At 33.3% G+C, this 20,671-nt stretch overlaps 1 protein-coding gene across 1 annotated transcript; it reads left to right on the top strand.

Annotated features, from left to right (window-relative positions):
- Positions 1 to 292: 292 nt before the first annotated feature.
- LOC133823682 (uncharacterized) lies at positions 293 to 2,713 on the top strand. Its single transcript, XM_062256530.1, has 3 exons — positions 293 to 629; positions 747 to 1,511; positions 1,686 to 2,713. The coding sequence occupies exons 1-3, from the start codon at positions 293 to 295 to the stop codon at positions 2,711 to 2,713; spliced, it is 2,130 nt and encodes a 709-aa protein (XP_062112514.1).
- Positions 2,714 to 20,671: the final 17,958 nt, after the last annotated feature.

Here is a 20,671-nt window from a genome sequence, read left to right as displayed (position 1 = left end):
TTAACACATGATTCACATTTGGTTCACATATGATTCAGACTTGGTTCACACATAATTCACATTGCGTTCACACACTGTTCACACACGTTTCACACATGCTTCACACATGCTTGCTTCACACATTTATTTCTTGTTTCTTTTGGCTAGTTTTACCTAATAACCTTTGGATTTCGAACATTTTGTCATATGTTATACAGGTCAAACACATATAAATATTGTGGTGTTATATAATGGATCGTGGGAACAAGTTTTGAACGAAGGTTTGTCATTTAGTGCTAAACAAAGCAAGGGTATGAAGGTGCCAAAGACTATCACTTACAATAGTCTTGTTGATCAATTGTATACTTTAATCGGAGCTGACAAGTCTCGTATTGATCTTGACTTAAATGTAATCTATCATTTTGGAAGTAAAGGTATCCCTCCATCTTTGATTAGTAATGATGATGATGTTGCTTTTTTTCTTGATGAGATAGGAACATCTATCAATCATCGGACACCCCTATGTGTGTCTACTATAGAGAAGAGAAGTAATGATCATTTGGTTACTAAAACATGTGAGTTGTATACTATTCCTCCAGTTGAAACCAAAGTGAATGATGATTTTTGCATTGATGGCAATGAAGACAGTTGTGATGATGATAATAATGATGCAGATGGCAATGAAGACAGTTGTGATGGTGATAATAATGATGCAGATGGCAATGAAGACAGTTGTGATGATGATAATAATGATGCATTAAGATCAGATGATAATGAAAATATTGATAGGTCTACTTGCAATGATGTACTTGTGAAGCATAATTTACAACAGTCAACCTCCAATGAAGTATTGAAGAGCCATGATTCCTCAAATAATAGAGGTCGTAAAGTAAGACAGGTTGGTGAAGATAATCTATGGAGTACTCCACTTTTGTTGAATCAAGGGGAAAAAGGCTCTACTTCAGCCTCAACAGCTCAATTACTGACATCTTCTTCGAGTATCAATTCGTGGGAAATAAAAGAGGGTCAAATATTTGAGAACAAGCAAGAGTTGAAGATGAAACTCCATCTTTATGCATTAAAGAAAAACTTTGAGTTTAAAGTAAAGAAGTCTGCGAAAAATATATGGTGTACAGTATGTGTTGATGATAAATGCAAATGGAGATTGAGGGCTACAAAATTGGTTAATTCCAATATGTCCGAGGTTCGTAAATTTTTCGGTGAACACACATGCTCATTGGATGTTCGACATAAAGATCACCGTCAGGCATCCCCATGGCTTATTGGACATGTCATAAGGAGAAAATTCGAGGGTGATGATGTTAATTACAAGCCAAGGTCAATTGTAAAAGATATGAGTTTATCATATGGAGTTCATATAAGCTATGCTAAAGCTTGGAAGTGTCGAGAGCAGGCACTGGCTTACATAAGAGGTACACCAGAATCATCATTTCAGAAACTTCCCTCATTTCTATACATGATGGAGCAAAAAAATCCTGGAACTGTTACTCATTTGCAGATGGACAATGAAGGTAGGTTCAAATATTGCTTCATGGCCTTAGGTGTTTCTATAATGGGGTTTAAAACATATATTCGCCCAGTTATATGTGTAGATGGAACCTTCTTGACTACTCGGTGTGGAGGTACTTTGTTATGTGCCATGGGATAAGATGCTAACAAGCAAATATATCCAATTGCATTTTCAGTAGTTGACTCAGAGAATAATGACTCATGGTTGTATTTTCTACTGAGGTTGAAGGAAGCGATTGGTGAAGTGGAGAATCTAGTATTCGTGTCTGATAGACATACTAGTATAGCAAGTGCCTTGACTAAAATTTTTCCTGAGGCACACCACGGTGCTTGTATACATCATGTTAGCATGAATATCCGTGCGAAGTTCAAAACTGACCATTGCCATGAAGAATTCTTCCTTGCAGCGAAAGCTTATAGAAAGCGAGAGTTCTTACGCCATTTTGAGAAGATTAAATTCAAAGATCTTGCAATTGCTCAATACTTAGAGAATCAAGTGGGTTTTGAAAAGTGGGCTCGTTCTTTCTTTCCTGGTCATCGATATAATTTAATGACTACAGGTATTGCCGAAAGCTGGAACAATGTCATTGCTGAGGCACGTGGGTGGCCAATTACTTGTCTCATGGAATTTATGAAGCACACTTTACAAAAATGGTTTTTCGAGCGTCGAACTGCAGCATCAGCGGCTACAAGTCCTCTTGCCACAGAAGTGGAAGCTGATTTGCGAAAGTTAGCAGACAAGTCCACTACCTCGTTCTCTTTTCCGTCTAGTCAGTATGAAATAACAGTATTGGATGGTGATCTTGATGGAGATGTTGACCTGAGGAGGAAAACATGTAGTTGTAGAAGATTTGATTTGACAGGTCTTCCTTGTGAACACGCTCTAGCTGGTGCTCGAGATCGTGGCATTAGTCCATATAGTTTATGCTCCAGATTCTACACAGTTGAAGCGTGGTTGTCATCCTATGGTGGATCTGTATATACGCTGGGTAATGAAGAATCTTGGGTGATACCAAATGACATAGGAAGTATGATGATAGCTCCTCCTTTAGTGAAGCAGAAGGCTGGTCGTCCAAAGAAGAAACGACGTTTATCAAAGGGCGAGAAGAATAGCAAACAACATAGATGTAGTAGATGTGGTGTCCTGGGCCACAATCGAGTGACGTGCACCATTGTTTGTCCCCCGCCGTCTAGACATGCTTAGTTTGTACTTTTATTGTTTTACTTTGTACTCTTCAATTGCAGAATTTGAATTTTTAGATTGGTTCAGTAATACGAATTTTTGTGTTAAAGTTTGTTGTTTCGGACACACCTAATTCATATTCACACTTAATTCACACCTAATTCACACATAATTCACACATTATTCACACATATTTCATACGCGGTTCACACATAATTCACAGATAATTCACACATGGTTCACACCTAGTTCACACATAGTTCAATCCCGATTCACACATATTTCAATCCTGATTCACACTTAATTCACACCCAATTCACACTTAATTCACACCCAATTCACACATAACTTAATAAGATAAAAGTGACAAAGATTTATCCATTCCACTATTAAGATGAAATAAACGAAGTCATTCAATACCATTTAATGAGATGAAGTTGACATAGTTTCTTCATACATTCAAAATTAAGATACATATATTTAAATAAAAGACAACTATGGTTATAAGTTATGGTAAAACAAATCTACACAAGTCTTTTTTCTAAAGAAATCCATGTTGTCGTCATTTACTTTGGATAGCGGTTTTTTGGCTAGCAAGTACTCCAGATGTTTGATGTACCCCACAATCGCCACTGCAAAGGAAATAAAGTTTTTTAATTATTGGAATACCATAGTGATTATTTGCAATATAAATATGGTTAACAGAGTTATACCTAGTTTTGGTCTGTGGCACTTTTTCTGTGCTAAGTCTTGTGAACTCAAAACGCACTTTGTCTGCTTGTTGTTGGACATCTTTCCTATGGCTTAACAACCCACTGGATTGAATTAGAAATGGTAGCATTTTTCCCCATCTACTCATTTTATTCTCAAACTCCTTGTTGGAGACCACAGTGATATCAGAGTCATAAGCTTTTATAAGATAGCTTGTCAATGATATCTCTAACAACACCCAATGTGTCCTAGAAAAATTAATTGGGGTAAACACATCGTCAATGTCTTTCCAACTCCTTTTGAAATTGTTATCATCACCTACCAAGTAATCAAGCACTTCTTGTGGCCAAATGTAGCTTGATTTGATTTTCCTCTTGTTGAATTGTTCCCAATGTGGTTCGAAGAACTGTTGGAACATAGAATCCTCGATGGTGAATCTTTCGGAGTAAGTCTTCTTGTAAGTGTACACTCGTTCTTTCATCAACCCTAAAGCTGCATCAATGTGCTGCATGCCAAATATTATAAGTATATATACATTCAAATTATATATATTTTTAAAAAAAAATTATTTCAGTAGTCTTACCAGTCCGTCTAGCCATGTACGTGGTGTAAGTAGCTGAATAAACCATTTTGCAGTGCACGAACCAGCCAAGAGAGAAATAGGCTTATCATTCTTTTTTAAACCAATTACCCATTTCTTAAAACGTCTCATTTGCTTTTCGTCATATGGCTGTAGGGGATTAATTTCACAAGGATCAGTTACAATTGTCTTTGCTTTCTTTTTCTTCTTAGTTGGATCAGTAAACTCAGAACCAAAAATTCTTTTCGTTGGAACCCTCCTTCTCTTGAATTCCACCCCAGCCATATCTCCAGGAGATACCACCTTACAGCTAGGGCTATCTTCTCCAACAACGTGCTCCATAATAAATGTACGGTGTGGTGAAGCAAGATGCTCATCTGACAATGAATCCTCAGAATCACTACCTTTACGTTGCGAGAGCACTAATTCAATTAGATAATCCAACTTCTCCTCCATTCTTTGTTGGTTACTTTTCAAAGTGTCAATATCAGCTAACAACTTTTCATGGTGGGTGTTAATTGGAGTTGGTATCTCTTTCTTGTCTTGCTCGTGACGATGCCATCTGCTACATCGGGCTTTGTGGGAGATTCCTCACGTTCTTCCCTTTCAAACTCCAATTCCACATCATCGTCTACAAAGCTAATAACAAGTCCCATGAGTAGTTCATCTGGTCCTTGAATAATAGAGTCATGAAATTCTTTCTCTTCGGGTCTTGGATTGAGCGTGGCCTTCACAAGATTCTGCAACAAAATAATAAATTAATAAAGTATAAACATTACTTATAAATCACAAACTCAAATAAAATCTTAACGACTTACACTTTTTTTCTTAAATACACCTTCAATATCTTTCTCTTTCAGCATTTTATGCGCTGACCAGCTAAGCATTCTTGGAAAGGCAAGGGGTTGTTGATCAGCAAATGCAGAGAACTTTGTGAAAATTTCATAGGCCCAATATTGCAAAGCAATGGCATAGCCATAAATTGTGTACTGAGGTGCTGGTCTTTTTCTCTTTTGCTCAACATTCTTCAAGTATTTATTCCTTAGCCTTTCCATATCTTTTGTCAAGCCGAATAATGTCTTCTCGTACGATAATCTCCCCCAAGGATAGTAGAAGAAGTCATCTTCATTTTCCACCATGGAAAGGACATCAATAAAGCATTTATTATTTGGTTCACTAGGTAATAAAAGAAAGTCTACCAAAAAAATTTAGACCTAATTTCCATACGTCTTCTTTCACATTGCACCTTTTGAATCCATCTTCCAACTCTTCAGAAGACAAACATTCTTTATTGTTCAAGTATGTCTGGAGAAGTCTTTTACTCTTGGTCATTTCTTTATACTTTGCCTGATCCGGAGAAATTCCACAATTCAATCCAGTGATCAAACCAAATTCACTAATTCCAAACCTTGTATTCTGACCACAAATATTAAAATTCAAGCAGTATTCGTTCTTTCATCTACCAACAACTCTCCTAAGCAGTAACTGGTGAATAATAACTCCAGAATATTGTAGAGGCGGAGCTAAAAAGAATTGCTTGAATGGTGACTGTTTCGCTTGTTCCAACAAGTCAAATGTCGTGAACTTCGCTATTATTGTACTCATAATGCTCCCTCCCCTATACGCAGCCTTTGCTGGATAATGCCTTTCAGTAGGAAGCATGAGGAGGACATCTAAAAAGGTAAATTAAATAAGCGCTTAATACATAACTCAGATATATTCACACTTTCTTCACATACGGTTCACACATTATTTACACATGGTTCACGCATAGCTCACCCAAATTCACATCACATAATTCACACATAGTTCAATCCCGATTCACACATATTTCAATCCTGATTCACACTTAATTCACACCCAATTCATACATAACTTAATAAGATAAAAGTGACAAAGATTTATCCATTCCACATTTAAACAACTTTTACAACAAGAGTAAAAATATATATTTTCGGTAATACATTTGTGGGGTCATATAAAAATTTACTATTGAGGTACATTTTATGTACACTAGTTTAGAAACTCTACAGCAACCAAATCACACCAAAACCAAAATACCAAACACTGCAGCAATGACAAGTAAAGAAAACACAGGGGAGTTCAGAGCATAAAGGTCTCCTAAGTTCATTTTGCTAGTCTTGCCATCTCAATTCGCTATTCTCAAAGAGTTATAGAGCTTCTCTTCTCTCTTTTTCTCTATTCTCTACCTTTTTCACCAGCCATCTACCGTACAAGTTTTCCATAACTCAGCCAATCATTTGCATCAGAGGTGAATGATTAAAACACATCAGAAAATGATTGCCAAACCAATTCTGCAGCCCCACGTGTACCAACTGCAAATTCTAGTTGTCACCTTAATTTTAAACCACCTTTTCTCCACTGTTGAGTTGTTTGCTTTGCCAAACCAATTCTTGGTTATATTAAAGAAATATATGTATATATATTCATGATTTCAGCCGAGGTCATACCATAATACACATCACTTAGAAATTATTTCAACACTTCAAAATAAGATAGTACAATTTGATATTGACAGTATGTACAAGTTTCTCATCATACTCTTGCCTCACTACAAGGAAATAAGTCTAATAATGGCTTATTATAATCAAGAAAAGGTTCAAGAATAAATTTTAATAGGGTTAGTTAGTGTAGTTTCCTTTTATAATTCACACATTATTCACCATAAGTTCAGAACATGGTTCACACACCATTCACACAAAATTCACACATGGTTCACACATCATTCTCACATTGTTCACCATAATTTCGGAACATGGTTCGCACATCGTTCACACACTATTCACACACTATTCACACTAAAATCATACATGGTTCACACCAACTTCACTTCATACATGGTTCACACCACAATCACACATGGTTCACACCAATTTCACATATTGTTCACACTGAAATTACATATGGTTCACAACAACTTCACTTCACACATGGTTCACACTAAATTCATACCACAATCACACATGGTTCACACCAATTTCACACATTGTTCACACTGAAATTACATATGGTTCACAATAACTTCACTTCACACCAAATTCACACTAAATTCACTCCTTATTTCCCAATTAAAACATGCCTCAAGTAGTTAGAAATTTAACCAAAGTACAAATTCAAAATAAACAAAGGAGTCATAATAACAACAAGGGATCCCAACAACAATACCTTGGGCTAGGGTATCGGGCTTGCAAGAGGAGTGTGGGGTCTTAGGTGTTGTAAACCTTGGGCTCCGGCGAAGTGGGCTCGACGATATGGCTGCGAAGCACGACAAGGCAGCAATGTGGGTGGGTTCGGAGTCGGGACCAAGCGGAGGGGATGGGTTCGTGGGTTCGGGACCAAGAGTGTAAAAGGGGCTGGTGGCTGTGGAGATGATGACGCAACTGGGAGGAGGGACGAGGTGGGTGCTGGTCGGAGTACCACCGCAGCTTCAACGGGAAGAAATCTGGGTTTGGGAGGGAGGGTTTTCAACGGACGGGAAGGGGGAAGAGTAAGAAACTGAAAGAGTTTTATTTGTTTAACAAAGGGGTAATTTTGTCTTAAAGAGTTAAAAATGTGAAAAACTTTAACTAAGGGTTAGAGTTATAAATATAGGGCTGAATAGGGTTAGTTCATGGAGTTACCCAGTGATATTTGCTTGGTAGGAATGGTTTGGTAGGAATGGGTTGGAATGGATTCCTATTACTTTTAATTAAAGTACAAAAATTGTTATTCGTTATAAAATAGATGGAAAAATCATTTTTGTATTGATTGATTTTTACCCTATTTTTTTTCTTTATTTGTCTTTATTTTATGTCACTCATAAACATCTTTATATTTTTGTTTCTTTTCTTGATTGTCTAGTATTTTCCTTAAGTAATTGTTTATTTTCTTTTTGCTGGAATTTTTATTTTATTTTTGAGATGTTTAATATATATTGGTTCTCTTAAATAAAATATATTTCTTTAAAAAAAATATATATTTATTTAATATATCTTATATTGATATCCAATAAGTATATATGAAATATTTATTTATTTTCTAAAATTAAATTGTCTTATTATCTAAAAAAACTACCATATATATTTTTTCAATATTGAGGCATCTAAAATAAAATTAATTAAAACTTAATAAAATGCTTTTTATGAAATTTGTAGTAAAAAAAGTGTTTATTATACAGAAAATATAGTATTATATATTAAAAAAATAGTATATATAATAAAAACTAACATTAAAAAATAATGATAATTTGATTTATAAAAAAATCATTTACAAAAGTAGAGTAAAGGAATTTTAGTGAAAATAATATACAGTTCATTTAATTCCATTACTCATTCTAATATCTCTAATAAACAAAATAATCAAAATTCTATTCCATTCTATTCCTATTGCTATTACAATTACTATTACCATTCTATTTTTGTTTTGCAATCAGATTTGACTTTACTTATCCATCATATTCATAGTATAAATTTTTTTGTAATATATATATTTATTGAATATATCTTATACATAAATATAGGGAGTTTTTTCCCTGTAGGGACAACCCTCTTTATCTAAAATTTTATTTTGTTTAATTATATAATTTTAAAAAAATTAGTATTTTGGTGTTTTCATTTAAATATTATTTATAGACTTGTTTAGAATTAAGTGAAAGGTAATATGTTATTCATTTCATTGTTAAATTTTTTTTGAAGAATTAAAAAAAAAAAACAATGTATAATTTTTAGTTAAGAGAGTATAAAATTTGAGTTTCTATGCATCTTGAGGACTCATGAACCCAAAGTATGCTAGTCGCTACTTACATTAAAAAATGATGCTATTTTATGCCTTGTTTCCAAAAATATTTTTCCTATGTTTTTAGCCTTTCTCCTGCTTTATCATCTCTCTCTTTTGGTTCACTCTCTCTTTTTCTTGGGAGAGTCACGGCAGCCACAACCACACCATCATCATCACTCAATTTCTTTAAAAAAAACGTCAACTGCTTTAGCACCCTCTTCCATTTTTTTCTTAGTTTTCTCCCATCTCTCTCTTTCCCCATCCAATTCTCTTCTCTCTTTCCCCTCCATTTCTCTTCACTCTTATACTATTCATGGAAACTAAAAAAAAAATCTCATAATAGTTTTTTGATGATATATAACTTAAACTCACTAAAAGTTCAACTAAGACACTAATATATACATTTTGAACAGATTTGGGAATGACTTTTGACTTTTTATTTTATTTTTAAGATCTGAAACTTTAAAATTTGTAGAAAATCGACTTTGCTTGATAGTGCTCGACACCAGCTCGATAGGGCCTTCAAAATCAAGATTTTCATGAAAAAATTGACTTTACTCGGTGCTCGATGCGATTCTTACAAGAGGCGCAATTTTTCAGTCGGGTGTCCATTTTGGGGTATTTTTTTTCGAGATTTACACGTTTGATGAGTATATACACATTTGGGAAGTGTAAAATACAAAAATGCAAAGTGCTTAAGGCATGTTTTGGTACGCTTTCAAGCTTTAAAATTCTCAAATATGTATATATATACATTTCAAACCTTTAGATCTCGAAAAAATACCCAAAACGGACACTCGAGTGAAGAATTATGCCTATTGCAAAAATCGCATTAAGCAACCATCGAGTTTCATCGAGCAAAGTCGTTTTTTTTCTTCATGAAAATCTTGATTTTTAAGGCCCCGTCAAACTAGCATCGAGCACCATTGAGGAGCATCGAGTTGGGCATGAAAAACATGATTTTTTATGACAAAGTTGATGAAGCTCGATGGTGCTCGATAATTGCTCGATGCAATTATTGGAAGAGGCGTAGTTTTTTTACCCAGGTGTCTATGTTGAGGTGAATTTTTTTCTTTTGGGATATTTTTTCGATATCTACACGTTTGAGGTGTTTATATCCACATTTGGGAAATGTAAAACTTTACAGCACGACCAAAATTGGGGTATAATTTTGAATTTCGGTATTTTTTTCAAGCTTTAAACTTCCCAAAGTGTATATGCATATCTCAAACATGTAGATCTAAAAAAATACTTAAATTAAAAAAAAATACCCCAAACAGACACCCGAATGAAAAATTATGCATATTACAAGAATTGCATCAAGCACTATCGAGCACCATGAAGAAAAATATTTTTTTCCATAAAATACTTGATTTTTAAGGCCCCATCGAACTGTCATCGAGCACCATCGAATTTCTACAAATTTTATAGTTTTAGAAGAAGAAAAATAGCGAAAAAACAAAAAAAAATCATGCCCAAATTTGTTAGAAATGCATAGATTAGTGTATAAATTGAATATTTTCTTGAGTTTAAGCTTTGAATAGTTAAACAAATAGGTTGTGTGGTGGTTTTGTGGATGTTGTGGGTGGAAGAGCCATGTGAGAAAAGAAAGAGAAAGAAGGGAGAAATAGGAAAAATTATGGGATGGGTATTTTAAGAAAAGTAGAAAATAATAGCTTTTTTTTTATATGTGCAAAATATGTGTGATTTTTTTATTTGGGCCCCACATTAAGCATAAAAATTCAAATTTCCCTAGTATAAACTATAAACCTATTTTATATAAGGGAAATTTGAGTTTCTATGCTTAATGGAGGGTACTAATTAAAAAAAATGCTAGGTATTTTAAAGATTTCAAAATAATGTCACTTTTTGGTACTCTACTCAATACCCATACCATCCCCCCCTCTCCCTCCCCCAATTCTCTCTTCTCTTTTCCCTCTCTCTCTCTCCCTCCATTCATTCTCTCTCACCTCACGACACCACCATCACCACCACCATGACAGTCATGGCACCACCGACACCAAATTTCTTACCAAAAATCTCCATAACATTGGACATCTTGTGAAAATCAACACAATACCCAAAGCAACATACATTTTGAGGATTTTTTGAATATAAATACATGGGTAAGTAATTGTTTCTCAAATATAGTGATGTTTCTTTTACTTAAGACACTAAATACTACATTTCGAATAGATCTGGGCATGATTCTTGCGTTTATTTTGTAATTTTTTTTCTTCAGATTTGAAACTCTGAAATCTGCAGAAAATCGATCTTGCTCGATGGGGCCTTCAAAATCAAGATTTTCATGAAAAAATTGACTTATCGACTTTGCTTGATAGTACTCGATGCGATTTTTGCAAGAGACATAATTTTTTACTTGGATGTCTGTTTGGGGTGATTTTTTTTTTTGAATTTGGGTATTTTTTTTCAAAATCTACACGTTTGAAATATGTATAAAGTGTAAAGCTTGAAAAAAATACAAAATACAAAACATACCTCATGTTAAAGACATGTTTTGGTATGTTTTCAAGTTTTAAACTTTGAAAATGTGTATACGCACATCTCAAATGTGTAGATCTCGAAAAAATATCCTAAATAAAAAAAAATCACCCTAAACGGACACTTGAGTGAAAAATTACGTCTCTTGCAAGAATCGCATCGAGCACCATCGAGCAACCATCTAACCATCATCGAAAAAAGTCCATTTTTTCATGTAAATCTTGATTTTGAAGGCCCCATCAAGCTGGCATTGAGCACCAATGAGCAACCATAGAGCAAAGTCAATTTTCTACCGATTTCAAATCTGGAAAAAAAACTCAAAAATAATGCCCAGGTCGATGGTTGCTCGATGCGAGCTCGATGGGGCCTTCAAATTCAAGATTTTCATGAAAAAATCGACTTTGCTCAATGGTGGTTCGATGGTTGCTTGATGATGCTCTATACAATTCTTGCAAAAGACATAATTTTTCACTCGAGTGTCCATTTGATGTGATTTTTTTTATTTTGGGTATTTTTTTTAGATCTACATGTTTAAGATGTGCATATACACATTTTCAAAGTTTAAAACTTGAAAACATATCAAAACTGCAAAACATGTCTTTAACATGAGGTATGTTTTCCATTTTGCATTTTTTTCAAGGTTTACACTTTCTAAATGTGTATATACACATTTCAAACAAGTAGATATTGAAAAAAATACCAAAAAAAAAAAAAACCCCAAAGAGACATCCAATGAATTTTTTTTCTTTTGCAAGAATTGCATCGAGCAACCATCGAGCAAAGTCAATTTTTCATGAATATTTTGATTTTGAAGGCCTCATAGAGCTAGCATTGAGCGAGGTCGCTTTTCTGCATATTTCGGATTTCCATATCTGAAAAAAAAATGCAAAAAAAACTCATAAATCATGCCTAGATCTATTCTAAATGCAGTATTTAATGTCTTAAGTAAGAAATGCTTGCCATTACATCGATGTAATGCCCTAATTTCTCATAAATTATCGAGAACACAGCATTGGATCATAAACATAAACATTGCTCTTTTATTGAATGAAAATTAAAATAAGTAAATGGATCCATGGTTTTACAAAAATAAAATAATTGTCTTTAACATACTAAAATGAGCAACATTAAATAAAACTTTAAAAGAAACCTGCTTTAATAAAAAAATAAGCCCGCTTGATCTTCCTCGACTATATGGTCCCCACGAGTACATCACGAAGCTCCTAGGTCCCACTCGCCACCGACCTTTCTATCTTTAATTGCATGAATCAACAACATCATAAGGGGTGAACTTCTAAGCCCAGTAAAGGAAATCCAAACAAGAGTCAGTCATATAATCATATAATCAAACATATCATAAATTTCACAAGAGTCATAACAAAACTTATTTATACTAATCATACAACATCATAAAACCCTAGGTCATAACATAGCCTAAGTCATAATCATAAATCATAATATAAATCACAGTTCATAGTCATAAGTCATAATCATAACCATAGGTCATAGGTCAATAGTCATAAGTCATAGGTCATAGGTCATAAGTCATAATCATAACCATAGGTCATAGGTCATAAGTCATAATAATAGGTCATAGGTCATAGATTATAACAACAAGACATATATAATAAAAAGATAAGTGCTTATACAAGAGTGGCAATTAAGCCCCGGACATAAGTCTGTCATACAAGTTTGGCAACCGAGCCTACCGGACATCAACTTAGGTCTGTCATACAAGTTTGGCAACTGAGCCTACCAGACATAAGTTCATCATGCATCATTGGACACCTTAGGTCCAGCCACACTCACCCCTTTATTGTACCTAAAATGTTAGGTCATACAAAACATAAACTAGGTCATAAACTAAACTATCTAATTTTCTTTACCTTGAGTGTGAAGAGAAAAAGAAAGAGAATAGATTACTTGTTATAGAAAACGTCCAATATTAGAGCCTTATAATAAAACTATACTTTCAAGAATTTTCTAAACCTCATAAAGACTACCTTCAACCTAGAACCAAAATGATGAAATCCCGAGTCTTCTCTCTAATGTGTATCTCCAACAACAACACCAAGAGTTTGGATACTTGGGTAGATTTTGGCTATATATTGGCTTGACGGGGTTCAATATTTCAGCTATAATAGGGTTTAGAAATGCAATAGTGTTTAAGGCAAAATAAAGAAAATATCAGAAAAAGATCTCGAGCACAATAAGGACTAGTGTTTCGGCTATGGCTATGTAGAGTGTTTATGGCAAAATGGAGAAAACTTTTGGGACTATGGATTTCGAAATTATGAGAGGTTTTTGAGAGCTTTTGAGTGTGAGAAAAATGGTGAAGGGTAAGTCTTTATTTATAGGCTTTAAACCCCAATTCCCTTCCTTGATTTTCTCCACACTATTCAACTTAAATTTTAAAAATCAAACCATCCCTCCACTAGATGGTTTTGGCCAGCTTAGTCTTACTCTTTTCTTGTTGCTACATCATCTTCAAGTATGCCACATAGTCTCCATTTGGTTCAAACTTTAGTCAAAGTCCAAACTATTATCTTATATCTCGTAATGCTGGACCCTCCTATAATAAGATTAACGTAACTAGAGTTGTAGGAGTCTGATTTAAGATATTTTTATACCGTTGGAAAGCTAATTCAATTATCTACAACTTTGTAGAAATACTATTTTTCAAATATCATAATATAACTGGGTTACAACTAGGTCCAAATTTATAGCACCCTAAAGTTACGAAAACTTCATTTACTTATCTAACTCTTAGTTCAACCATCACACTACTATCTCTACTTAGTTATTTGACTACTTAAATTAAATCTTTTAAATCCCCATTTATCTAAATCTTCTTGACACATAGTCACTTAATTCAAATAGATCTAATTTTGTCTATCTTTAAAAATTTTAAAAGAGACAAATCTTTCCTATTTTTGTGTCAAACCTAAGACTAAGCTATTTTGGTTTTCATTTTAATTCTAATACTTGGACTTAGTTTAATGCCACATGTTCACTTCTTAATCCATCAAATAACATGTGCATTTAATACTTAATAAAACTATACACTAATTTAATCATATGCTAAAATAACTATAATTACCCAAACTATAATTATTTCTAAGTCATAAAATCATAACTTAAATAATTTAAACTTAAAATAATCTTTATTCCACAACTCAAATCATAGCTAAATATAACATAAGATCATTGATGGACCCAAAACGGGTATGTTTTAAATATTTATAAATCGCAAGCGCACGAATCGTTCATATAGAATAGTGATCGTGTAAGCAATGATGTCGAACCCAAATGAGTTGACTAAAATCGAAAAGAAAACTATTTTAAACCAAAATTAATAAATTCTAACCTAGTTCCAAAGATTGATGAGAATTTGTGACAATAAAATCTAATAAGAGACAATAATAAAGAAATTTAAGACAATAAATAAAAATAAATTAATATTAGAAATCAAGATGGTAAAATAAGATTATTAATGATTAGAATCCACAAAATATAAGTTCAATATTATTTATAAAGTACATTGATTCCCAAGTTTTAGTGATAGTTAAAATAAATCAAATTATCATTTTCCAAATAGATTTATAATTTTAAGCACAAATTACTTCTAAAAAGATAAGATTTTTCTTCACTTTTTAAAAAGTTATAATTTCAAAGTATTTAATGTAAATCAACCTAATGAAATAACAAATAAATCAATGAACATTATTTATAAGGCAAAACATAATATTTTTTTTCTAAGCATGGATGTGTACAATTTAATGACACATCTTACACAAAGAATATTATGTTTTTTTGCACTAATGAATAACAAAGTGTAAATATGTGCTAACAATCCAAAATACATGATATTTAAGATGAAAGAAGATATTTGAAGAAGAAAATTCCATAAACTTTGTTGCACAAAATGGGAAATCAATATGCAAAATAAATACTATCTAGTTACATATTGTTTCATCATCACCTTAATAATCTTAAAAAGATTAGAAACTCATAACTAGAATAGCAAATACAAACTAAAAATTACAAACATAAATACGAAAATTTGGAGGAGAAACCCCCAAATTTTTCCCTCTAAAAACTCATAGGAAAAATGACCAAAAAGAAGAAGAAGATGAAGAGAATAGAGAGGTTTTGAAATGTGGTAAGTGTGTAGTGTAACCTTTCCCCAAATTAAGCACCCCCAAATGGTCTTCAAAACTCCCTATTTATAGCCAAAATGAGAATATTAAAATAATCAATTTAAATTAATTAAATTAATAATATGGCAAATATAGGTAAATTATAGGGTATAATGATGATGTTTTGGAGTAAAATGTGTAGAAAAGTTTGGGCAAAAAATTGGTATTTTTGGATAATGGGGACAAGGGGACAATATATGTTTTTGTTGGGCTCAAAAAAATGGGAAAAAGTGGTTGTTGGTAGCTGTGGGCAGGGGGTCTTCGGTTAGGCCTGGGTGTTGGGTCTTCGGCTGGGATGAATGCTGGCCCGTGTGGTGGAGAAGCTGCTTCGGATGGCCTAGGTGCAAGGAATTGGCTGGTTGGGCGTGAAGGCTGGGGACAGCTGATGGAGGCATCATGTGTTGGGTGCTTGCTGAAGGAAGGGTGCTGGTTGGTGGAGCAAGAGACAGCTGATGGGCGTGGGCTTCAGTAGGTGCTGAAGGAGAGAAATGGGCGGGGCTTGGTTGGAGGCAGCTAGGCATTTGGAAAAATGCCATTTTTTCTTCTTTTCTTTTCTTTGAAAATACCACTTTTTCCTTTATTTTCCTTGCTTTTCAAGAGAAAATAAAATACAACAAATTCCCTATAAAACAAACATAAATTAAATTAAAACTAAATATTTTCAATAATAAATTATACAATAAAAGTTTCATGAAAATATTAATTAAAACTTAATTTACCTAACATTTAAGCTCAAAAGTTCAATTTTTTACTTCTAATCTTAACACTACTAACTTCAAATAATTAAACTACAACATATTATAATAAAATAACTATAAAAACACACAAAAATATATAAAATCAAAATAAACCCAATAAAATCAAAATTACTTTAAAACTTAATAAATCAATTAAAAACTCAAGAATTAAGCAATAATTAGCACATAAAAAGTGGTAAAATAACTCTATTTTGTAGAGTTATCAATCATATTTAAGGAGCTTATAAGAAAATAATAACTTTAGTCATTACAATTGAGTTCTCTTATATTTTACCTTAACCATGAATTGTGTGGGTGGTAGCACCGTTAGGCTGGAGGAGGGATCCTTCGGGGTCTCGGTTAATCGACGGGGAGGTCGGGGTGGTGAGGTGAGGTTGCTGTGTCGGTGCCATGAGCGCGAGAGAGAGAAAGGGGGGGCGGGGGGGGGGGGGGGGGGGGGGGGGGGGCGATGACAAGGGTATTTTGAGTAAATTATCAAAAAGTGGCATTATTTTGAAATGATTAAAATACCTAATATTTTTTTAATTAGTACTCTCCATTAAGCATAGAAACTCAAATTTCCCTTATACAAAAATGTGTTACATGAAATCACGAAGCTACATGTTTTTTTTTTGAAGGGGAAGATACATGTTGTTTAACTATAAGAATATGTGTCACAAGGAGGCTTTTATATAGTGAAATTTTACTCTTTGATCATTTCAAAATAATGCCAAAAGTTTTGACACTATCCAAAATGCCCCTGCCACAATTCACTTACCCTCTTCTCTTCCTTCTTCTTGTTTCCTCCTTTCTCTCTCTTGGTTCACTCTCTCTCACTCACCTCACCTCACAACACCACTAAGAGCACCACGGGTAGAGATCCCTACAATACCAAAAGTTGAGCAACCCCTAAGAGGAAGCCATTTGTAGAGATCAAGACCAAAGTAAATTTTGAGGAATCTTGGAGTAAAAACTTATGGGTAAGCAATTTTTTCTTAAATACTTGGATTAGTGATGTTTCCTTTAATAATTTTGGGCATTTCGAATGTTGGAAATGTGCCCTGAAAGCATATGTAGTAGACATTGTTTTTATGAAATAAATAAATAAATTGAATTTGTTATGCATATATTTTATGGACTATATTATTCTATGATAATATTATGTAAATATCAGGAAAATTCCTAAGTTCATATATGTGATCTCAAACACGTATTGGTACGAGATGATTGTGTTTGAGATAAATGAATTTGAATAGTTCGCAGTAAAATAAAGTTATGGAATCTTTAGATTAATTACTGCAAGTACGGGCCACTAGTATTATGAATACATGTGATCTAGATCCGGATCACTAGTGTGGTAGGGCACTTTAGTGGGGGTGCTTTATATATTAGAGAATATATAGAACTGGACCAGATATGTTTATTAATACTTAGTTAAATATCGTTTCGAAGTATTAATTAAATATATCAACTGATGATCATATACAAATTGATCTTAATCCTGAAGTTACTATGAAATCTTGTTTATATTATATGAGTTCTTTGATTCACTTGTTAAGGTCTGTCAGAATGATCAGGCTAGAAACTTTTGTTTTGGGAACTCATTAATATAGATGGCTGGGGACATAGTATACAGATATGGAATCTATGCCTTCTCGCAAGAGATTGAATGATGGTTCTCTTAAGGGTTGACTTTTGGGACTGAAAGGTTATTGAGCTCAAATTCATAATTTATTATGAATTAACCTTCACTAGTAGAGTCAATGGTACTTAAGGAAACAAGAGATAATTAAAAGGGTAAAACGGTAATTTTATTCCCGATTAATTATGAACCATTATTAGAGGGTCAAGTTGTATGCAATGATTATATCAATGGACGCTTTATGAATATAAAGTACTCAGTAAATGAAATGTCTATGATTACAAGAGTGCAGTCTCATATTTATAGTGGAATAATCATGAGATTAATAAATTAAGATTATTTAATTAAAGAGTTTAATTAATAATCTCAAATTTATTGGAGCTTGGAATTATAGGTCCATAGGTCCCCATAGCGGCTCTATCAACACTGTTCAAGGTAAGAGTTGATATGAAGGGAAAATAGTTTAAAGACATATTTAAGAAGAAACTTGTTCTTCAGGCCAAATATGTAATTATATGATAATAGTGATTAATTAATTAATTACAAATTAGTTCTAGTTAACAAAATTAATTAATATTTAATTATTGTATAATTTTCAAAATTATACTAAATAATTAAATTAATTTTCGAAATTTATTTAAATAATTAATTAATTGTAATTTTCGAAATTATGATAAATTAAATATTTATTTTCAAAAATTTTGGATTTAATTAATTGGTAGAATTAATTAAATATCTTTATTTGAGTGGGAGAAAATAATCTGATAAGTTCAAATTGGATTTGAATTTAAAAGATTAATATTTATTAAAATAATTAATTATATTTGATAATTAATTAAATAGATAATTAATTTGAATTCAAATTTGAATTAGTTATCAGGTTGTTAGAACTTATCTGACAAAGTAATTTGAATAAATAATTAAATAAAATTTGAAAAACCAATGTCCCTAGAAATTAGGAAGCTACACGTTCACACACAGTCCAGGACTGTGTGTGGCGTGTAGGATTAGTATTTTTCAGGAATGGGATTTTTAATTTTATTTATTTAATTAATTAATTAATGGATAATTCAAAAATTGGTTTTTGGATAATTAATTAATTAAAAAGTAAATTGTAAAATGGTTACAGATTTATTTTTTAAATTTTGAATATTTTCTGTTAAGTAAGACTGATCAGATTATTATTCAAAATAAGAGAAGTGAGTGTGAGACAACTCAGAACATTCGCTCTGTGAAAAATAGAATGATAGTTTTCTCTCTCCCTGAAAATAAAGAACCAATTCTCAGGCCTATTCTCTTGATCTCATGAGTTGAGTACATCAAGAAGAATAAAAAATAAACTATCCTTCATTCTCTAAGTGCCCACACATTTCTTGAGGTGTAGAGAACGCTTTGGAAGATCTTGGTGTGAGTACATGGGAGCGGCTTGGATGGGAAGATCGTTCTAAATACGAAAAGATAGCAAAGACACTTGATAGGCTTCAAGAGGTATGAATTCTATCCTTACCTTGTTCATGATTAATGTATGTATATTAATGGATCTGCATATTTAAAGGTAGTTTAAATATGTTACAAAATTTTTTGTTGTACACTGGGCCAACCACACCACCATTCTGAGCAATATTTGCACATATTTTTGGTTTTTTGTTGATCTGCGTTTTCTTGAATTTTTCTGGGTTTGAGTTGTGCTCGATGCCTGCTTGATCCAGGCTCGATGGCACATCATTTTTTACGGTTACATGCTTGCTCGATGGTTACTCGATACCTGCTCGATGCAAGCTTGATGGTAATGTGCATTCTCACGATTTCATGCATGCTCAATGGTTATTCAATGCCTGCTCGATGATGGCTTGATAGTCATGTGCATTCTCACGATTCATACATTCTCGATTGTTACTCGATGATTGCTCGATATAAGCTCGATGGTAGTGTGATTTTTCATGTTTTCATACATGCTTGATTCTTACTCGATGCCTATTCGATATAAGTTTGATGGTAGTGTGATTTTGCATGTTTTCATGCATGCTCGATGTTTACTCGATGCAGGCTTGATGGTGTGCATTTTCATTCTATTTTTTGGTGTGCTCGATGGGTATTGTTTCTTGCTCGATGGTCGTCGAGGCATACTCGATGGCATCCTCGACGCATGCTTGTTGATTTTTTTGTCTAGTTTTTTAGCTAATTGTATTTGTGTTTTTATTTTTTATTTCAGGTTCTACTGTTTACGTATTTGTTTCTTACAACGGTGTTTGGGAAACAGATGGTAGGAAATGGTATTTTAATGATGCTGAAGGTGAAGTGATACCAATAGAGAATGATGTCACTTACTTGCAACTACTTGACATACTGCACGAGACATTTCAGGTGGATAGAAAGGTGTATGAATTGAAACTCAAGGTGTCGTACGTATGCGGCGACCAACCATTTGCGCCGGTTCAATTGAGGAATGATCGTCAAGTTCGTGTATTCTTAGGAATAAGCTTGAAAGAACGAATAGCCTTATGTGTGACTCCAGTTAAGAAGAATGTCATATCAGATCCATCTCCTATTGTGAACAAAAAAGACACGACCAATGTCGATCCATCTCCTGCAGGTAGCAGTTACAAGCATCTTAGAGAGGTGGGCACTTTTGTTCCAGTTACTGATCCGATGGCTACTATTCAGCTTGATATATGACATGGAGGTCCCACAAGTGTGCTTGAGGCATATGAGTATGATCCCTATGTGAATGATGATCCAGTTGGTAATTGCTTTGAAGAAAATGATGATGGTTCCGAGGATGACTCATATTATAGTGCAAATGTTTCAAATGAGGAGTTAGACATTTCCCAA

Source organism: Humulus lupulus, chromosome 3 (genome assembly GCF_963169125.1).
Source record: "Humulus lupulus chromosome 3, drHumLupu1.1, whole genome shotgun sequence".
Lineage (NCBI taxonomy): Eukaryota > Viridiplantae > Streptophyta > Magnoliopsida > Rosales > Cannabaceae > Humulus > Humulus lupulus.
This window is presented reverse-complemented; position numbering and strand designations above follow the sequence as displayed.

Bases quoted from the DNA above. Each gene is read 5' to 3' on its own strand.
- LOC133823682 (XM_062256530.1), top strand. From the start codon at position 293: ATGAAGGTGCCAAAGACTATCACTTACAATAGTCTTGTTGATCAATTG. The intron at 630-746 runs GTGATGATGATA...CATTAAGATCAG, and splicing joins TGATGGCAATGAAGACAGTT to ATGATAATGAAAATATTGAT. The intron at 1,512-1,685 runs GTAGGTTCAAAT...TTGCATTTTCAG, and splicing joins TTTGCAGATGGACAATGAAG to TAGTTGACTCAGAGAATAAT.